Consider the following 22357-nt stretch of genomic DNA (forward strand, 5'->3'; position numbering starts at 1 on the left):
CTGAATGATCATACTCATAATGCAAGCTGCTACAGGCATGAGCGGTGTTATCGGCAGCTAGCTTGCTTGCCATTTCAACGTTAATTGCTCAAACATTGATTTACAGAGTCCTGATACTGCAGAGCAAATGCAAACCGATTGTCCAGCTGGCACTGAAGGGAAGGCAACAACATCATTTGCCGTAATCATCTTGTTGATTTATGCCTGTTAAGCCCGAGTCTTAACAAGGCCACTGTTAGCTAATGAGGAACAAAACGTTTGTTTTAATTGAAGAAATTCCATAATCCGACATGGGCAGCGATGTGAGTATAACTGGAAAGATACTTTGAGAAGGAATTGTGCTGCCAACCCACGGTGAGATCATTGGACTGTTTATAATACGGGCCATAATAATAATCAACTTGGTTTCATCTTCCCCCTGCTTTTCGCTTCCTTAAATAGAATATGATTATTGAACCACTGGCTATGAAATTAGGTATGGATGAGTGCTACAGCACAGGAGACAGAAATCATTCATTTAGAAAGCAGCAGAACAACTGCAATATCTGTCTCCTGGCCTGAACCAATCAGAACTACACAGTGGGGTCAAATTGAATCAATCAGGGTGCTCGATACCCCTCGGGAGAGGGAAAATGACCTTATTTGGATGATGACCTCCCGGAAATGGTGGCTAGTCGTCTCAAGCCAACCTCGGGAGTCAATCACAGAGTCAGCGTTTTCAAAAGTGCCTCTGAGATGTCGGGTTGAATAATGTATCATATGAATAAAACACATTAGCTACAAAACATATTGAATAATTCACTTTTCGAAAAAACCTCCCGCACACAAGATATTAGGTCTAGAGTCACTGCATGGTTTTCATAGCCTCTTTCTTACCCTCTTTTTTTTGGATCTGTTGCTCTGTCTCTCTCTTTGTCTCTTTGTCTCTCTCTCTCTCTCTCTCTCTCTCTCTCTCTCTCTCTCTCTCTCTCTCTCTCTCTCTCTCTCTCTCTCTCTCTCTTTGTCTCTCTGTCTCTCTCTCTCTCTCTCTCTCTTTGTCTCTCTGTCTCTCTCTCTCTCAGCTGGTGGTGACTGGTTTTATTCGGCAAGTTACTACTTTCTTGGAAATTCTCCCTGTTTATTTAAAGAGCTCTTGAAATTTTGAAGAGCGTATTTGTTCTGATAGAATCTTTGAGGGGCTGGTACACACACCAGCCCAAAATGAATTCATCTTTTGGCAACTGCATGGCACTAAATGAAGGCAACCAGCTGGGATTTTCAAAGTGAAGAGCCTAAATGAGTAGGAATACCTTTTCTAATGAAATGCTTCACCCTATAGGCTACACCCTCTTGTCTTCACAAAGGCACGCAGCTTTACTCCACAAAGAAAGCTTAACTTTCAAGGGTTTTCCACTCGTGTGCCTCTAATTTGATAATGACATACTGTGTTTTTGAACATCAGGATTCCGTTAATTGAGTCTTAAACTGGAAAATACACATGGTTTATGGGGGAAAAAACACACAATAGGGCAGAATGAGTATGAAAGAGAATCCTTTTTAGTTTAACAATGACATTTGGAATACTGAGTGAGAAATGCTTTGATGTTTTTTCATCGGAAACAAGGTATGAACTATATAAAATAACCTCTGGCCCAGAGAGAAATCTCAATGACTTTTAAGAGCCGATTACAGGAATATCAATGTCATATTCATCTGTCACTAAGAGTGAAGCACCACTTGAAAGGAGGATACCCTGAATGTGTTGAATGTGTAGAATCACACAAACACACGCCGACAGCGGTGTGTGTTTGTGTGCATCTCAAGTGGCACTCTACCCCTCAAAACAAAACAGAAGCGGCAACCGGAAGGGGTCGCCCGGTGACAACAACCCGACCGCTCCGGACCCCCACTCACCAGGGCGCAGTAGGTCTCCGGGGGGTCCCCGCAGGTGACGTTGGGGGGGTCCACGCTCACTTTCAAGTACTTGGTCATGTCGGCCGCCTCCGGCTGGCAGGCCATGTAGTCCCAGGTGAGGCCTTCGTCCGTGTACACCTGCGACTTACACACGTCGTAGTGGCCCCACGCCGCCGGGTAGTGCTGCATGGCCGCCTGGCAGAGGCTGGCCCACGCCGCCTGCAGCGCCAGCGCCAGGGGGAAGAAGCGCATCTCCGCTTCCTGTCGGCGAGCGGGGCGCTCGCGCCGGGGGGGGGGGGGGGGGCGAAAAGGGCGGGCTCTTCTGCGGAAAGGTCCGCGGGGGAAAAACACGCCGCACACGCACAGAGACGCGGAGCAGGTTTTTTAGGATGTAATCCAAGCTTCGCCGAGAGGGGTGCCAGGGAACGATGGGAGCATGCCGGCTTCCTGTTAGCGGCTTGCGGGCGGCGGAGAGCGGGGCGTTTGTTGTTTTGGATCTCGGGGTCGCCCGGGCGGTTACCTTGTGGGCGGGTCGCTGCCGGACCGGGTCGGGGGGTGGAGGGGGGGGGGGTGGGGGGTGGTTGTCACTGGCCCGAAGAGCAGATAATAGGAGGAGAGGATGGAGGACGGAGGAGGAGGGGGGGGCAGGAGCTGACCCCTGACGGAGACGGGCGTTCTGACACGCTGACGGAGGGATGAGTGACAGGTGCTCTCAGCCTCGTCCGCTGTCAATCATGGCCTCGTCCTCCCTGCAGCCGGCGTCTGTGGGGAAACAAGAGGGGGAGAGGTTGAATACCTTCGCGAGGGGATCGAGTTTCGACAGCGACTGAGCATTAGCACAGGCAAGGGGATGGAACGTGTGTGTGTGGCGGGGGGGGCACACAGATCCCCCCTCCCTAACAAAGCTGCCAGGATGGTGTGAGGTGTTGATCACAACAGGAGGATTGGATAACCGAGGCAAACTAGATCCCACTGTTCTCACACCGGGCCTACACCCTCCATCCCCACCCTCCGCCCCCCAACTGACATCAGGGCACATTTGTTTATCACATCTAATCAGTTCTACCACAGGCAACCTCGACCGGCACACGCACTAAGATCGACATGTTTTAACCGAGTGCAGAGTTGAGCGTCTGTTCACAATTCCAGTGAGAGTACAGGCACAGTCATGTGTCTGAAAGTACAGGCAGAGTAAGGTGTCGGCAGCCCTAACAATGTAGCTATTGAAAGAACATGAATGTTCACAGCCCGAGCTCTTTCGAACTAAATTACAGTCTCCATTCAAGGCTGAAATGACTCACGAGAAAGCCTTCTATAGGAGGTGCCATGACCCGGCTCAGAAGGTGGTGCTTCTGACGTCATAGCACACGTTGAATGTGAACAGCATTCGCGACAAGGTTCCACTCACGCACTGTAACCATGCCAGGGCGACCCTGTCAACAGTCTGGCCAGTACGCCTTCCAGACATCAACCTCTTGATTGTTAAACACGCCGTCTGTATTCCGAGCTTTGCCCTCCTCCTGATGAATCATCCAAGCTGGACGGGCCAATCAGCACTGGAGTTTAACCTTCAAACGGTCGCGAAAAGCTTAGGATTGCATCCGGCTCGTTCCTAGTGTGAGAGTGGTCCTCATCCAGCGACCAGGCTGGGAAGAGGCTGAGTCGTACCCTAATAGAGACAGACTCAGCCCGGCCTTTCCTCCCCCAACAGTGGCCTTCCAGGTAGGTAATTGATAGAGACTTTAGCCAGGCGTCTGAGGGATTGAGATGTGGACGCTTTATCGCTGGTTAATCATTCAGCCGAGTCAATGGAGCTGCTGACCCAACACACCTCTTACTCCTCTGTGATCAATTAGTCCTGCCTGGCCACAGGCACTGTTCAGCTCCTATCGTCTGGAGAGATGCGGGCTAAACTCTCCCCTGTTAATCTGCCGTTGTGCTGGCAGGACTGTCTTTGGTAAGCAGTTTCGCTTCACTTACCCAGCATGTCCTTCTCTTTGGCTACTGTGTTTTAGGTGCCGTGTGGAGGAAATAAGAACGCTCTGTTTGAACTGTCGCAGACCACATTGATTCTGCTCTTTAAAATGAAGAAGCAGTATTCCGCCTGTACTGCACGTTACTGAAGATGAATGAATCCCTCGTTGGATGGGTGATGCTATTATGATGTCGTCTAATTCTCATGAGAGCCCTGTATTGTTTGTAAGGGGTAAGCAGCAGTCAGCGAGGTGCAGAGAAGATTGATCAAACTACCACAGGTATACAGGATCTTTCCTAATATACCTCAACATAGATAACTGCTCCTTTTTCCTCGATCCAAAAGCCTAAAATTGCTCTTTTAAAATCCACCCCTTCAATCCGGACGACTATCATCCACAGTTATGCTGGCAGGCCCTGAATTTACCTACCACAGAGAATAACGAAGGAGGGATAAGGAGTGATGGAATGGACAAAGACGAAAGGGCGGAGGCGGTAAGAGAGGCCCCGGTTTTTTTTTCAAGGTAGAGAGAGACTGAGAGAAAAGCAAGAAATAACACTCCGTTTCAAACGAAGGCATGTCACCGGATCAGCCACGGGCAGGTGAGAAAGCAGCCAATCAACAACCTGCAGCACTCTGGCGCCCTGCTTCGATCCACAGACATGGTGTTACCATGTCAGGGAGAGAAGGGAAGGGGGGGGGGGGGGAGGGGGAGGGGAGGCAGGTGCACAGAGACGAGTCCAGAAACCAGGGCTAATGAGAGAACAGTGAAAGCGGTGCTGGATAAGGAGCCGGCACATTAAAGATCACAAGAGCAAGGTCATTATCACTCTCCACAATCCAGACTCTGGTCTGTCCACTCATTACCCGCCACTTAGAAGCCCGAGTCCCACCGACAGGGCAGGGGAGAGGAGCGAGGGGCGCGTGGCGTGCATTTTAAGCGAGGTCTGGGCTATTTGGGGCAGGTTTCTTCCTCTCCCATCGATCAAGGCTAACGCGGGGACACCTGAGATGCCGAGCGGGCAGGAAGTGAGAGATATTTCAGCTTAATACACGGCAACATATTGAATGTCGCCGCATGTTATGCATGGGATCTATAATCTAGAGTAGACACCATTGGATTAAACTGCTCGCTGGATTGATTTTTACAGAATGGTTACATAAAACCCAGGTCCAACATTAAAGCGAAATCCACAACGGCGATTGTTCAATTCCACTGTTAATTGTAAATACTGTTGTTTAACCGATAGGTATTGTACAATGGGATGTTTTGCCCTGCGACACAAACAGCATCGAACACCCTCCGTATGACTGTGAAGTTGTTCGACCCCGCAGGTGAGCGGGAACCAGGTCTCAGACGGCGCTCTGGCGGAGGTTTATTTTGAGGATGTACAATCTCACCAAGGAGGGCATTGTGGGGCTGCTTTTTCTATGTAAACCTATGAATGTTTCACAAGGGTCCGCATGACCTGGTTAAGAGCCACGGGCTGGGTGAGGCTTTCTTAACTGTGAAACCCCCCCCCCCCCCCCGAGTCTGTCTCCATCCCATCCCCAGGGTCGGTGGAGCGTTGGTGGAGTGTTGCAGAGTTAATGGTTGGATATGCAGACCCGGACGCCTCGTTGGCTACAACGACCGAAAGAGATCCTGACAGATGGAGGAATGCCTTCTTCCATGGCCCCTGTTTTTCATCTGCCCCTCTCTTGGCCAGCCTCGAGAGAGAGAGAGAGAAAGGGAAAGAGAAAAGGCTGGACGGGCATCAGACGAAACCTCTCTTCTTCTCGGATTGCTTTCCCAGAAATCCCTAATCTTCCCCGTTGAACAAGCTGCCAATTCGACAGTCTTCATAAATAAACATGTGAGGAATGAAGCACGCCCCTGCAAACACGACACCCGCCATGCTTACAGGACGGGAAACAGGCCACCCGCGACCCCGCCACCCTGCCTGGTCACCCAACACACGGTCCCCCACAACACCACCTTCTCACCAACACCACCTTCTCACCAACACCACCTAATCACCAACACCACCTTCTCACCAACACCACCTTCTCACCAACACCACCTTCTCACCAACACCACCTAATCACCAAACCACCTAATCACCAACACCACCTTCTCACCAACACCACCTTCTCACCAACACCACCTAATCACCAACACCACCTAATCACCAACACCACCTTCTCACCAACACCACCTTCTCACCAACACCACCTTCTCACCAACACCACCTAATCACCAACACCACCTAATCACCAACACCACCTTCTCACCAACACCACCTAATCACCAACACCACCTTCTCACCAACACCACCTAATCACCAACACCACCTTCTCACCAACACCACTTAATCACCAACACCACCTAATCACCAACACCACCTTCTCACCAACACCACCTAATCACCAACACCACCTAATCACCAACACCACCTAGTCATCAACACACGGTCCCCCCCAACACACAACACCCAATCCTCCACTGTCCTCAATACGTCATCACCTAACACACCAAATCAGCAGGCCCTGGATCTGTGCCAATCCAGACAGGACACACAGGTAGCTAATGGGTGTGTCAGTGACGGAGTGTGCCACCGGACGAGGGGACGGGGAGCAGAAAGGGACGGGGGGCGGGAGGGGGGGACGGGGGCGGGCCAAAGGAAATCAGAGCAGAGGTTCAGGTCTCAGCGTGAGAACACTGTTCTGACATGGCAGCTGCCCCTCCCCCCCCCCCCTCCCCCCTTACTCGTCTCCTAGAGCGGGATTGGCTGTGCCTGACTGGTCCCTGTCCTCCCAAGGAAGGAAAAGTCCCCGAACACAGCTGCCAGGACACGCTTGACTCACCCCACGGCTGCACAATACACTCTCTCTCTCCTTCTCTCTCTCTCTCTCTCTCTCTCTCTCTCTCTCTCTCTGCTTCGCCCTCTCTCCTTCCTTCTCTCCTCTTGTTTTCTCTCGACTTTCTGTTTCTCTCTTTCCTTCACACTACACCCCCCCCCTCCTCCCCTTTCGTAAACTGGGGAAAGTGACACATATGTGTGAGGGACGGGCACTTTTGACAGGGTGACCCTTCCGCTGACACTGAGTAGCTTTGGCTTAGCTTTGGTGTTGGCTACTCCAGCGCAAAGTACTGAAGCACCCGGCCTCACCCAACAACATCCATACCACCAATGACCCTCTCTCTCTCTCTTCTGCTACCGGACACAATCTTCATTGTGACATAGGAACACCTTCTGCATTATTAAAGACACTTTTCCTAAAAGGCTACCACCATATTATTCAGCTTCCACAGTGACATGGCTGGCCTGGATTCTCAAAATGTCCACCCAGAGTCATTGCCCTACGCCGTCAGCCGACAGTAGTGATACATTACTGTACACACACTGATATAACCCCAGATCCAGATGCACGTCTAGTCAACTAGCCTAACAAATCATCTCCAATCATGAATCATGTGATGACGCCAAGATGTGGTCTGTTAGTCGCAATTAGTCGTGGGCTAACTTAGTATGTTGATGTTGTAATAAATTGAACAATATAATCCAATATGACTGACGTGATGAATCTACTGATTTAATATATGTTTTTCTGTATAAAAATACATGTTAACTAAGTCAGAGTTTCAATTATTTTTAAGGCCATGTTTCTATGAGATAATTTGTCAATGGCAACAGTAATTATAGAATCTATTGATACAAATTTACATTTATAATCATATAAATGCCATCTAGGCCTTGTTCTATTAAACTCCAATAGGGTATCCACCACTGATGCACAAAAACAAAAAGCTTTAAAAATTAAAACAATTAAAATAAATAATATATACATTTAAAACACATGTACTGTACTGCTTAACAAGTTTATGAAAATTAAACTCCATTAATGTCCACTATAAGTTTTTACTGAAAAAATTGGTTCAGATGTACTGTCCATGAGAAATACTATCAAAAAAACTACATTAATTGTAATCAAATACTGTACGTAAATTTGTATTTTGTTTGGCATGGATCAATTCCACAAGGGGGCGCTTCATAAATCGCCCTACCAAAGGTGCACTCACTGCTGTCAAATTAAATAGGTTCTGATTAAATTAAAGGTCAGTAAAAAAATCTTTACGTCTCTTTCAGAGTGGTTAGTATTGTCCCATTAATCCAAATGTATCAGGTGAATAGCCTTGTTCACAACAAATGGTGCAGAATGTCTACAAAGTATGTCTTTCCTCGGATATCTTTACACGCGTTTGAGCATTCTAATGTGGCAATTTTAATACGTTCGACAGCAAGACATTGGGTTCAATTACATTTAAAGCAGACAGGCGTGGCTTGTACGTTACCAAAGAAATGTATAACTTTTTGCAAACAATATTGTAGTCTACTTACATTTTGGGGGATTTCTTCAAATCAAGGAGCACAGTCCAGTCTTAGTAACTGTTAAGTTCAGAAATGACCACTGGAGCCCCTTTAAGATGCGCGTGTTAATCTTAATGTGATGAGTTCGGAGGAAAAAAAGTTGATGACCCAATAGTTAAAAGAAGCTGACTTAGCCCAACAATGCGATTGAACAGCACCCCAATACGCACGTCAATCTTTGTGGAATTGCTGTGCAACATATCTTTGGCTAGGGGACGAGATCGGAGGAAATTTCTCCCACTATTGAACAAATGACCGATCAGTGTCCGGAGTGCTCGGTCAGCACAACCATAGATAAAGGTGAGGATTTTGCCAAAATTTCCCGGAACATCATTCTCCCACCTGCCATCCCATTATTAAATCGCTTCAAGCTTTATAACGGTGTCCTCAGAAAAAGACCGCTGCAAAACTTTGAAAGGCGTATGTTCCTTGTCTTCAGAAATTGTCCATTTCAAATTGGGTATCATTCCTTAAACCCGACGCCAAAATATTTGACTCCTGTGGACGGGTGTGCTGTTCTCTCTGATAATCGCTCCCTCTCTTTCGGTATGAAGTCGTTACCGACACTCAAAGGGGACATGAATCACACCAATTAGCCTTGCTGTCGAGAATATCTTCCTCTGTTTCAGCGTCACGCATCCCTCGCGCTTTCTTTATAGCCTATACACAGTGCGAGGTAACTGCTCAGACTGAGATGGCGGTTGAGATAACTCACTTTTTGAGAACATCTGATAACCCGCACTCTGCCAGAATATTCTTCCAGAGACCTGTGTTTTCCAACACGTCCTTCTTCGGGACCACTAAGCAACTCCGTAGGGACAAAATACCTACAACTTGGAAAATTGGGAGATCTCTGCACGAAACGTTCTTACTGTTGCCCCGTTGCACTGCCGAACACATACACTGAGCAGAGATGTGTGAGATAAGCAATCTCGCACAAATGCGCGCAAATAGTGATTGTATCCCGGGCTCTGCCACAGTACTTATGCGCTCCTCTGGGTCCTAAAGGTAGGCTTAGTAATCGTGTTTAATATTTGAGTTATTTATCGTTTTTCTAGGATGTATCGTTCGTCTAAGAGTTTGGTTTATTACTGTAAGATAACTTAATGTTTTGGGGTAGGTGTTTGTCTGACACTGTGCGCGTGGGGACTCAGGGATTGGCAATGTACAGTATGTGCCGCGCCGTCTTTCATGTTTTCACTTACATTTGAACGGTGCTTCACCTGCAATCTTGGATTGATGGATTGTTAAGTGAAAAGCCATTTAGTGTGACGTGTAAAAACTGGGGGTCAGCATACCGTCCACCCGTGTCACGCTCAACTGGGCTGTCATAATTAACACTAACTATTTACCCACAACGCGCACGTTAGGCGCGCACTCATTCGCTCCCTCCTCATTTATCTATTTCTCTCCCTTTCTCTACACACACGCACGCACAGCTGACGTCGAATTTAGCCCATGTTTTTACATTTCACCCACAACATCATAACGGTCTTTGCTCACAGTTTACCAAACACATGGGAAAGAGTCTCAACAACGGATTCATTTTGGGTACCTTAGCCCGAAGCAACCCTATGCAACATCATAAAGCCTTGGGGAAGGCCAATCACACATATGGTTCCGGACCCAAACTCACTGTCCGTTGGAAGAAAAATATAATAATGGAGAAGAGTAGTGAGTTAAAGTTCTAGTACAGATACTTTATAGGCTATAGGCTATGTAAGCTAGTAGATACGCATATTCTACTAATATATATATATTATAATCTACTAGGTCAAGTAGGCCTATAGGCTATATGGTTCCAAACTTAATAATAGCAGTAATAAATAGAGCCACGAGACGCATTAAAAGTGAATGCATTATCCCCTTGTCACTAAACAAAAAAGTTACTTGCTCTATTAAAATAACTGAGTTAAGTTAAAATAATCGGGAAACGTGAAGTAATGACACTGATTCATTATTTCCCACTGCAATTCCTTTCTCGCGAGCACATTATCAAACTTTATCAGTTTACGGCAAATTAGTTATTTTCAGACTAATTAATAGTAGGCTACGTGATTATGCTGCATTGTGTTACTTGTTGATATGGAATAATATGATGATAACAAAGAAACCAGAGAAACGCGTATTGGAACGGAAAACCATGTCCTCAGGTTATCTTGCTTGTACGTAATAACAAGTGTGCAACAACATCTGTTTGCACACTTGACAAAATATGTGACAAAAACGAACATATAAATTGCAGATTTTCATGGTTTATTGGTTAAGTGCATGTGTCTTCCTATATGTAGCATGTAGGCTTAACCTTTATATTAGGTCACTCACTATTGAGACATCAGGGGAGATCCGGTCATTTTGAATCCAAAGTCGACCATCAAAAGTTTGCTCGCATATCCTTCCAACAAATGAAAAAAAAGAGAGCTTTGGCTCACCTCTTTCACAGCTTTATTCCTTTTCTTTACGATGAACGAAGATGGACATTTAGCACACGCATACGTTTGGTTTGGAACATCATAGATACGGCGGAAATGATAGACTCACAGCGAGACGACCGCTTTCTCCGCGGCTCCATGGGAGTGTGGTGCGCGACCGCTCAGAATGCCACTTCAGATGGGCTACTCGGGCACCAAGAGAAACCAAGGAGCAATCGCACACGAGAATAGCCCATGTAAATTGTGGAAAATCGTTTTTAAAAATCCAACTTGGTTGTCCGTCAAAAGTCAGGAAACAATGCGTGTCGTAAAACAAAGTCAAAGCGATGCTGCTATTATGCCTGCTTCCAAATAGGAAGCACAGCTTTCACTGGACACTGATATATGTTGTGCGTTATCTAGTCCATCAATAGACGCCAATGCGAGCATATCTTGAGTGGTTGAAGTTGGTGTTATTGAATCTCACTGAAGTCTTACTTGTAGCCCAATTCACAATTCCTACGCAATAACAGGGGAAGATTGATATGATAAGCACATGACATTGCGTCTTATAATAATTTATTTAACTGTGCCTGCAAGGCTATTTGTTTCACGTTAATCGGCAAACACGGGATTTAGGCCTGTAGGAACAAGAGTCACTGGGAAAACTTCGTATAAAATTAAAGGACAACATATGATATATAACTATATTTTGTTTCTGTGTGTGTATTTTTTTTTAATTAAGGAAATTACCAAAATTAAAGTAGACCTATGTTTACAATGACACGTAAAACTTAACGTTTCCTACAATTGTGCAAACTCGAGAGTGCTTGGCAGCTGCCGCTGTTTCAGCACCTGGACAGCTCCTCTTTGCAGTAGGTCGCTTCTTCGGCTCTCCAGCCCAACTCCACTGACGCTACACTCTGTTGAAGAATGCTGTTATCACACCTGAAACGCACACGATATTCATGTTAGTAGGAGAGCCACAAAACTAGAACTCAACGCTTTCACGTTTTGGATGTCTACTCGAAAGAACACAATGTCTCGGGGAAAATGTATATTGTCATCCCAATATTCTGATTGCCCGATTTTTTGTGCCTAGACATAGCTTTAAAACCTGACTGGATATGACAAAGTGGCCGTCAAAGTACAACAAAGTAAAACAAGGGATAACCTGGATGATAATAATAGCCGAACAATAATAATAACTACTGCGTTAATTATAGACTTCTGGGTCATAAAATAACTTGAAACAGTTCCGTAACACATTATGTATGGTAAACTTTGATTAAACATATTTTATTCCCACTAGCATATACATGCTTGCATATAACAACTTACATGTGAGTTATCTTCGTGACAATGACTAAGAGGAGAAAGAAGGGCTTATTATCACACAAATGATTACGTGTATTGCCGGACAGGATTTGTTTTAAACGATCCACTGGACTCTTCTTCCTGTTATTAAAGCACTTCATCCGCAGCAGCTGTGATCGCAAACCGGTAGTGTTGTGCCCAATCACGCGTCATCAAATATTTCAAGAGGTTGGATAACTGGCACCTATTGACATTTCTGGGAATCACGTGACGTAAGCTCTATTATTTGTCATTCACTTGTGTGTGTCTGTGCATTTTCCCTTTTCCGGTTATGCTTTGTTGGCTTCGATGGTGATTAGAAAATGGTCTTGTACATCCCCGTGTCAGGCACGGGACACAGCCAATTAGATTTTTTTCTCTAATGTTGCCTTTATCCGATAAACAGTCTACCTTGAGGCCGAGGTCTACTCTACACATGAAAGCATCATGCGCAGGCCAGTTAGCCCACAGGCCTCAAAATGACCAATTGTAGTAGCTACAACGTTTAAACGTTTATTGATTAGATGGCGAATATGAATGTTGCCATTCATAACCTCGATAAAATACCACAAAAGGTATACTTCACATATTTAGTTTACAATTAACTGCAGGTGCATTGAGTTGCAAAAGCATCAACATAGAGCACCAATAGACTGCAGTATTTCTCAACAACCTAAATACAATGAACTACCTGTCAATTCCCCTACCAGAATATGTTCATCTATAGTAAATGACCCCATTGCATTCAGTCTCACAAGTGTATAAAGTAGGCAGAACATCCAGTTGTTTGCGCCAGGTGTTTTGGTTTCTAAATGAGCACATTCCGCCAACATCAATCCTGAGCACATGCCTCCTACCTAGTCTGCCCTGCATTGTTCTAAACCCCACAACTCAACATCAAAATAGAAATACTAAATTAAGTGTGTGTGTTTATATGTGTGTGTGTGTGGGGAGGGGGGGGGGCAATACCTGAGAATTACAACAGAGTATAATCCTGAAAGGGCATGATTGAAAAGGATTAGAGGGCAGGTCCAGCTGGGTGGAGTCACAATGCCACAGAAGGCCTAGTCTGTTCAAGATGGATTGAGATTTCAAGTGTTCTGTTCCGATTTACATGACCCACGAGAGACGTAGAATTCACTGAGCAGGATTATGAACAGTGTCGTCTGCTGTGCTCAGAGGCCATCTCTCTTGGGTGGATTTGGAATGTGCCGTGGTTTGTAGATTCCGAACACGGCCACATGATATCCTTTATAGTTGTGTGTGTGGTGATCTTTCTCTAAGACCCCTATGGAGCATCAATGTACTTCCATGCCTCAAGTTTACAGCACAGCAAAATAAAATTAAAATGTAATTTGAAAAAAAAAAAAAAAAGAAAAAAAAATTAAGGTGTTTAAAAGTTACTGTAACTGCTTAACACAGAGGAGATGCATCTTGACATTCGATTATTTTTCTTATGCTCGTCTGCAATGAGTCACCGGCAAGACAGCCCTTACCGTTTTGTTCTAAATATAGGCCCATTCAGTGCAAATGATAATACGGACAAATAGTGTGGCTCCGCTCTGCAGATATCAGGACACAGCTTGGGGAATTGGCCTCCTAAATTAGGTTTGGTCAATAACATGTTTCCAATGTGTTCTCTCAAGAGAACCTGACAGAAATAGGGGTTACTGTAACTGGCTGGTGGGGGAAAGTGTTGCCATTGGCTCGTACACTGTAAATCATTAATATGTATTTAAAGAGCCAATGGGAGCTGGTGATTAGTTATGGTGCGGGGGGAAGTTCAGGCAGGTTTCAATATCAGTCTCCAATAATTGATGAACGGTCCAGCAGCTTTAGTAGCTTCCAATCATACACACCCTTGGTCAGAGAGGGTCTGACTGGGCCAAGACGTCGGCACGCACGTTGGGGACGGATGCAAACACACAAACCCCCCGTCCACGGAGAGACGTATCAGTGCATCAGTACTCCTGTCACACATTCGAACTTCACCAGGAGCCCTGAACCAGTCAGATTAAGCACATCTATCGATCTTCCCCCCTCGATGGCTACGCCATATAAAAGACAAATAATCAGATTTTGGAGTTTTAACACCGTTTCTATTGGATTTTCAAAAGGACTACAGGCCGGAAGAGGTTGCAGTTGGTTTAGCGTCGAGCATAGGAGAGAGGCTTAGCCACCTACAGTTTCATACTGAGCTCTCAGAAGCTCCCAGAAGCCTGCTCACACAGTCAGGCATTTATGGTCATTGTGTGTCCCACCGTCCATGTTCAGGTCAGTAGGCCCTTATGGTGAACAGAGTGCGTACGAGCCACAACCTTCTCCCAAAGGGTCCAATTCGACCACGAGTCAACACGACTGCATAACGGACTGTGTGCCATTCTTTTCATCATGTGGTTCACATAGGGCCCTATTGTGTGTCCAAGCCAGCGCTCCGTACCCCTGAGCACAGGTACGCCATGCTGTTAACCCGCTGTATAAAACCCATCACACATGACAGTTGGGTTGTGAGTGGAAAGGTTAGATTTTCAAGCCATTCAATGAAAATTGAAATGTCAAAGCGTGCCTTTCTGTCCTGGCCTGACCTGCTGTCAATATCAAAAGTAAAAGCTGGTACGTGAAAAGGCTGGGGCAAATACAATCTGATGTCCAAATACAACTCGGGGCCCACTCATTTGACAAACTATTATTCAGAAGTATGATTGGCGAGAGCAGGCTGAGGAAGGGACTGTTTTCTCATTGTCTCATTGTTGACTGAAGCAGAAATGTATTTCCAAAGATAAGGGATGTAATCGTAGCATAAAATATTGATACACATGTATTGCTCTTTGTAACTTAAGGTCAAACAAGAGTGAAACAAATGAATGTTTTAGGCATTTATTCATCCTCAATTTAATATTGTTATATTAACACGACTTAAAGTTTCAAGCCTGGCCAGCATTAAAATGGATCTCTCTATAATAGATGTTTCATGGCCTTGAGCTATGCGTAAGTGTCACCAGAATGCAAGAAACTGACACCAAGTAGCCACCAGACACACAGGTGAGTCTCCAATGTTTTTTAAAAAGTTAGGTGGCAATAGGCAGCTGTTGGGGTTCCAAGTATCCATCTGGAATGGAGAAGGTTTTTGAGTGTTTTTTGTCCTGCCCTATTGTGTAGTCCACGTTGATGCATATATGTCTGGAGCTGTCTTCAGAAGGATACATGTTGACTTCTCCAACGACCAGAGTGTCCTGCATCACATCCACCGGTTCATCTAGGTACAGTACCGCCTGTTTCCAGTGGGTCTCCTGTTTGAACGGAGACGTGGAGAGGACCAGTGGTTTGTCCCCACACGGAAAGGTTACCGTGAACCACACGCAAAGGGCGTTCACAGCAGAAGAGCCAAAACATTCGCACTTGAACGGCCCCTTCACCGATTTCAGTTGTTCCACGGTCACGGAATACAGGTCCAGCTCCGCAAACTTAGAGGGATGGGACAACACGTCCTCGACTGTCACCAAGTTCACGGTGATGTCATTGTTCATTACGCATTTCCTTGCGAATTCAGACATGCAGGACATGTCAACGCCATACTGTTCCTTCACGGTGCACCAGAAATTCAAGCGGTCTTCCACAACCAAGTCATTGATAGGAGCGATGTAAAGTTCTGCCTTTGAAGGTAAAATGAGACCGCCGGGTTTCAGCCATTTGTCGCGGGCAAACAGAACAGAGTTAAGCATGGATTCGTGGAGTAGCGCGTAGCCCATCCACTCGCTCACTATCACGTCCACCTGCTCGGGCAAATCAATTGTCTCCAGAGTACCTTTAATGACTTCGATTCTGTCTTCCATCTGATTGTGTTTAATGATTTTCACAGCTTGATCAGCGATTGAACTAGCTTCAACCGCGTAAACTCTCTTGGCCCCGGCTTGTGCACAAAATATACTCAGGACACCGGTACCTGCTCCGACATCCAACACAACTTTGCCTTGAATCGAGCTGCTGTTTTCAAATATCCCTGTCCTGTACGTGTTAGTACGTGCATGATCTGCGATCATTTCCTCGTGAATCGTGACATCTGAATAACTGTCAAAGTACAGGTTATCCTGTACGTTTTTGTCTAATTTCCTTTTCTTTATTTGGTTGGACATTTTCCTTGTTCTCACACACAGCTTTTCTTCGTATGTCACGTTGTATATCACTTCCTCATTTTGCCGACTGTTGCATGATGGTATATGAAGTTTAAATGGCTGCAGAATTCCTCTACATGGAGAGAGCTTTTTGTATGTGAAACTACAGTTCCCACAATCATCCAATCACAAACGTCAAATGACGGCGGACTGGCTTAATTATATGTGGAAATTAGTAAGTAACATTTTATTTAAAAAAAACAAAATATATATATATAATTTGTTTAAAATACCAGTGTGTCCCTGAAGCAACATTTGCATAATGCACCAGGAAAGACAGTACTCTTAAATGTTTCACTGTAGATCGCGATAGTTCAATTGAAGATGAATAGATCCTTTTTGAAAATAACAGTTGAAATATGAATACACCTCCCAGAATACTTCTGAACTTAGTCACTCTATACCGAAACACAACACAGATGCTTAGTCTCCTCTTTGAGTGAATCCTCTGTCAGTCTTCCAGCTCCCTTCAAAGATCCCCGGCCAAGCCCTGCAGAGCATGTAGCAGACGTTGCATTCCATTACAGCTGGATGAAAAGAAAGGAGCACACAACTTCTTGGTTTTTCCAAGCATTTAGAAAACGTATTTTGAGAGGTCAGAACACAGTAGTGTAAGGAGGGGGGAATAGCATTTCTGTGTGTGTGGATGAAGGATACATGGCACTGAGTGTGTGCGTGTTCTTGTGTGTGTGTATTCCAGTGTGGGTGTTCCTGGGTGTGTGTCCCTGTGTGTGTGTGTGTGTGTGTTCTGCAGTGACTCAGTGCCTGTACCCCGCATTCATTGCATATGTTAAGGTTTCAAAGCAATCTTCCATCTTAGTTTCACAGGTGTGTGTCTACCCACTTAAATCCACTCCATCAGAACAGAGTGGCAGGAAATGATGTCAGATTATAGATTCTGCATTGGCTGATGATATGTTGGTATACTTTCTGTGAGAGAATGATGGACAGTTGCGTCTGTAAGTGGTTTGGCAACAGCAAAAGGCTTTTGTCGAAAAACAACTTTGTCACAACCTCCGTCTGAGGTTTTTACTGAAAGTAGACACATCTCAAGAAGCTAGTTTGAAAACAGCTTTTGAATATGCAACAGCACATGGTTGCGGTATCTCAAGTTGAGAAAATGGAAAGGGAAAGCGAATATAGCATTGATTCGAAAGCAGTCCACTGCGTGTATTGTGACTGTGTGTTGAACTGGTGAAACAGAGTTTGTGGAGCCAGGGGAATGTTGATGGGGATAGATGTGATAGGACAGGCAGGCGTCTGTGATTTGTATCGTTCCTGTACTCTGTAATGGTTTGGGACGGGCCGTGGCAGTAGGTGTCTGGCAGACAGAGCCAGCAGCTGTTCCAGCTGTCTGTCCACCTTCCCTCCCTCCTCCCCCCTCTCCCCCCTCTCCTCCCCTCCTCCCTCCTCAGCTGCAGGTATGCTCTGGAGCCATGCCAAGCCCAATCACAGCCACACCACATCTCACGGTGTGAGATGGATGGCATGATTTGCCTTTAACCTTAACAAACTGACAGTGCATCAGCGTCACCCGGGCAGGAAGCCCCCCCGGCACTGACGTGAGGTCATTTCCTTCCTTCCTTCTGCCCTGGTAGTTATGCCGTTGTTCCTCCTCTGTGGTTCTCTCTGTGACGTATCCCACCGCCCTCCCTCGGACATGAGCAGCTCTTCAGTCAAGCCCGCAGTCTGGACAGAGCCAGTGCCTAAAAAATGCTATGAGGAATTGATTATATGAAGCGATATTCAGCGAAATAGCAGTATGGTTTACACAGTCGATGAATTTCTAAAACAGCCTCTTTACGTAGCTGTTGTACGTAAACCGGCAAATAAAAACTAATGCACGTCAAAAACACATCATCCGATATAACCTACACTTTGCATAACTTCATCCCTTTTTAATGTCGTTTCCCAGGCTGAAGTTATTGGAGGATTAAAAATGGTGTGTTTGCGCAGGTGTGAGCACCTCATCTCCTTTAATTAAACCTGGCCCATCTCTGTTTGCACATCTAAACCACAGCCCGCTTCTGATTGGGGGATATGATGGACTGTGAGGAGGAGCTGGATGGAGTGTGTGCCTTGAGCCTGGAACACGTTTGGCTTGTCTGGGAACCCTCCTGAAGAAAGGCGAAGGGCTAGACGAGATGAGGAGACACCGCCTGGCCAAGCAGGAGTGTGACTCGGGGAAGCCAAATCACTTTAGATGATAAGGGGTGTCTTGGGAAAGCCGACAGGCTACCCAAATTGGAACCCCTCCCCCTCTGACTCCATGCAGAAACGTTTGGTGTGAAAAATCTTGACTGGCATGCACAAATTCCTGACAGAAACGCCATCTAACACATTTGGGATTGATTCTAACGCCATCTGCAAGCCAGGTCTAATCACGCAAGAGCAGTGCCAAACTCCCTAAGGCTCTTGTGACTGAATTGGCGCAAATTACCACATACACACTCCTAAATCTTGCGGACAGCCTTCCCAGAAGAGGAGCAGCTGTCATAGCAACATAGGGGGGGGGGGCAACTCCAAATTATTGCCAGTAGTTTTTTGGAATGACATGTTCAAAAAACTGATATGTGTGACGGTCAGGTGTCCCAATACTTGTGTCCGTTTAGTGTACATTAGACAGAGGAAGGGAGACAGAGACAAGAAGATTTGAGGCACATCTTTAGAAACGTGAGTTTTCATGCATACCATTCAGCAAGCCCTCTCTCTCTCTCTCTCTCTCTCTCTCTCTCTCTCTCTCTCTCTCTCTCTCTCTCTCTCTCTCTCTCTCTCTCTCTCTCTATCTCTCTCTCTCTCTGTCTCTCCCTGTGTCTCTCCCTGTCTCATGTCTCACACAACACACAATCTCTCTCCCTGAGAGAACACTGCATGTGCAACAAGACATGTGGAATGGGCTTGTGTTTACAGTAGGGGGTGGAGAGTGGGAGAGTGAGAAAATAAGAGAGATGCAGAGGGGATTTTAATGGCCTGATGAGAATGGGGCGGTGAGTGTAAAAGAAGGAGGTAGACAGGTGAGGGTGTTGAGTTCTTTGTGCTGGAAAACAGGCTGTTTGTCTTCAGGCTGGGCAGCGGCTGTCAGTCCTCTGGACCCCCTGGGAACCGCCTCCCTCCTGTCAGCTGCACGGCACCTGCCACCTGCCTTTGTAGCAGCACCAGCCCTGAAAACACACACACACACCTGTGCAGAGCACACGAGCACGCACGCATAGACGCACACACATTCACACACACACACTTCAAACCCCAGCCCTGTGGCCTAGCAATCAGTCTCCATGTCGTGATCTTCCATTCCAGAGAAATAGGACTGCTGAGCAACAAATGCTCAGATGCTATGGCTGAGTATTGATTGTTTCCAGCGATCAATAGAGGAGTACTTTGATATTTTACTCCCGGAGAATGGGCCGCATTAGTGCACAGTGGTGTGTTCCCGATTTTTTTTTCTCCTCTTAAACAAACATCGATTATGGCTTCAGTCTTTGCATACATATCCATCCCCAACAGAATTCGTCGTCTAGAGCGGATTGAAATGTCGAGCAAACAAACACACGGGATGCCGTTCTCGGTTCCTGCCCCACACGAACAACGCGAAACCATGTCTGCCTTAGCAGCATTCGATGGAAAGCAACTGGAACAGGGGGGATGAGCGGAAGTCTTAGCCGCACCCTGTATTGCGAGCCGTTTTTTTACATTTATCAGCGAGACTACCCTGAGAAGAATTCAACATCCACCCATCTTCCTTTTCCCCCATGCTTCACTTTACTGTGCAGGCCAGTCCTGTGACAGGATCTTGGCCCGTCTAACCAGGCCCCAGTAATCAATTCAATAATTACATCCCTTTCCCCGAAGACCAAACCCTCCCACCCCCACCCCCCCCCACCCCCCAAGTATCAGTTACATTATCCTGCAATTAGATTAAATTACTAAGTACAACCTGCAAATATGACAGCCAGGAAGGTACCAGTAGAGCTATGTGCTGACTGCATAATAATATTCCACGGTATAATTGGTAAGAATGGAATTAATGTGGTATTGATGATGCTGGTTATCTGATAGCGGGCCCCTTTTTCTGTGCCACTCGTGTGCCCTACACACGCGGGCCTGCGTTCTCTCAAGACTCCGAGACGCTTGTAATGTAATCTGCGTTGGGGTTATGTTAATCACGTGTGTCTATGAAATGAAATACTTGACAAGATGTGCGTGCCAACGCAGTCTGGTTCCATCATGCCTAACCACTGAGAGCACTGCATCTGTTTTCACCGGCGGTTGTAATTCATACAGTGTCATGGAGCAAAGGGTTCTGTTGGTTCTAAAGTGCTTCAAATGCACTGCGGTGTTTGTGGTCAGGAGCTAACAATGTAATGATGTTGCACTTTAACACAAAGTAGATGCTACTGTTTGTTGAAATGGCCTTCAAGGGCTTCACTAATTGCCCCAGCGTGTGATGTGCTGTAATTCAAAGCCCTACAATGACGTGAGTTTTGAAATCCTTTTCATCTTTTTTCTTTCTTCTTCAGTCAGTATTGCGCTCCAGTCTCACCTTAATGCTCATTCTCACGTTCATGTACTGTATGTATGACATTCACAGTTTTGAGTTGCAGTCCATATTTTGTGGTCTTTTTGCTGATCCATTTGTGGTCATTACATGGAATCTATGGTGATGTTAGTAAAGCAGGCCTGAACATCTAGCTTTCAGAACGTGCAGTCTGTATGTTGGATACATGAAGATAAACCTACACCACCTATCTATGTGCCTGTGGCCTTCAAAGAAACCATTCCACAGAAAGCTATGCTAGCTCTTTGCCATAAATGCTTGCTCGTTTGCAGTTCGCAGAGAAGGTTCCAGCACCGTGGTGTGATGTTACTTGCAGGTCAGAACCCCTCCCCCATCATGGGTGTGGCTGTAAGCATGGTACACCTCCTGCCTACCCACCCCCACCCCCACTCCCACCGCCACCTCCACTGGTCACGGGAACTCCTCCTCCCTGTGCACATGTTGGTAGTATTATATCAGTCACTGTGATCAAAACAATGGTAAATGACCCCCAAATTGTCGAGGACTGAGTACATTGTTAAGACCATTTGCATTTCTTAATGGTGGGTATGTATCATCATCATGCGCTTCAAACTCTCCATCCGGGACTGCGTTTTATATCCCTGTGATTGAAATGTAACTGCACACCTTCTTTGTTTGCTTGTCTTTGGTTCCGCCTGCGGATCTTGGACCAGCTCTAAGTCATTCATGAGGAAATAATTAATTTGGGAAGGCTGTCATCTGCCATGATTAGGCCCATTACTTGTGTACCGACGCTAACGCATTAAACGCACTGACATTCACCAAAGCAGGCGACAGCCTGAGGGAAGCCGCACGATCATTTGTCTCAGAGAGCCTAAAGGAACATTTACTGTACAACTTTCTGGAATCTAGATGGATTTTCAATGAGTAAAAAAAAAGAAAAATGCCTCCATTTTATGTGTGTTGTGAGTAGAAATTGTGAGTAGAAATAGGCCTAAGGGAAAAGTATGTTGTTGTTTGCCAGTGTGGCGAAATACAGAAACACAATTCACTGCTTAGATCAGGTAAGATGAATATTTATAGAATACTTTATTGTATTATATAAACCAAAAGGCGTATTTGTTATGAAGCTCCTTGCAACCGTCATGCCTTCATCTCCTTTTATGATTGAAAAGCAGATGTGTTTGTGTCCTATCCGTCCTCAGTCAAGAGGGAAGCAGACTTGGTCCTTCTGACGAGATGAGCTCCTGCAGACATCCTCTCCAGGTCTGACCTTGAGGCTGTGGAAAAAAACGGAAATCAATGGTTTTGTGGAGAGAAAGAGACTTGCAGCGGTGTGTCGACACGGCAGCCAGGACGCCTCTCCGGTGCAGACGACACCCGGTGTGGTCGTGTTCATGGAGAAGTGCTCGGAAGTTTCAGTCGTTTGTATCATTTCCGATGCGTATATGTATACTATACGTTCGTTTTTTGTTCTTGTGAGTGTTTGATCCCACTGCTTAGATGTTGCTTGCCAGGTCACGAGAATGCCACTGTCCTGATGGCGGTATGCTATTCGGTGCATGTGAAAAAGAAATCACTTTGACACATTGACTTTGACTCATTTGGGAAGGCTCTCTCAA

At 45.9% G+C, this 22357-nt stretch overlaps 2 protein-coding genes across 9 annotated transcripts in view; both read right to left on the reverse strand.

Annotated features, from left to right (window-relative positions):
• Nucleotides 1–11104, reverse strand: part of ntng1a (netrin g1a) — a 78761-nt gene extending 67657 nt beyond the window's left edge. For 2 of the 8 annotated variants that reach the window (XM_062479869.1, XM_062479867.1), the window contains exons 1-2: nucleotides 10606–11100; nucleotides 1894–2655 (exon numbers count right to left, since the gene is read on the reverse strand). In XM_062479869.1, the coding sequence (XP_062335853.1) occupies nucleotides 1894–2145 (252 nt within the window). In that variant the 5' untranslated portion in view covers nucleotides 2146–2655; nucleotides 10606–11100. Of the gene's footprint in view, nucleotides 1–1893; nucleotides 2656–8250; nucleotides 9192–10605 lie in introns of those variants that run through there. The other 6 variants (XM_062479863.1, XM_062479861.1, XM_062479865.1 and 3 more) reach the window with 6 other exon arrangements.
• Nucleotides 11105–14910: 3806 nt separating this feature from the next.
• prmt6 (protein arginine methyltransferase 6) lies at nucleotides 14911–16237 on the reverse strand. The gene has a single exon (XM_062479497.1). It carries the CDS (start codon nucleotides 16178–16180, stop codon nucleotides 15116–15118), a length of 1065 nt encoding a protein of 354 aa, XP_062335481.1. The 5' UTR covers nucleotides 16181–16237; the 3' UTR covers nucleotides 14911–15115.
• Between the last annotated feature and the right edge of the window lie 6120 nt (nucleotides 16238–22357).

Source organism: Osmerus eperlanus, chromosome 15, assembly GCF_963692335.1.
Source record: "Osmerus eperlanus chromosome 15, fOsmEpe2.1, whole genome shotgun sequence".
Taxonomy (NCBI): domain Eukaryota; kingdom Metazoa; phylum Chordata; class Actinopteri; order Osmeriformes; family Osmeridae; genus Osmerus; species Osmerus eperlanus.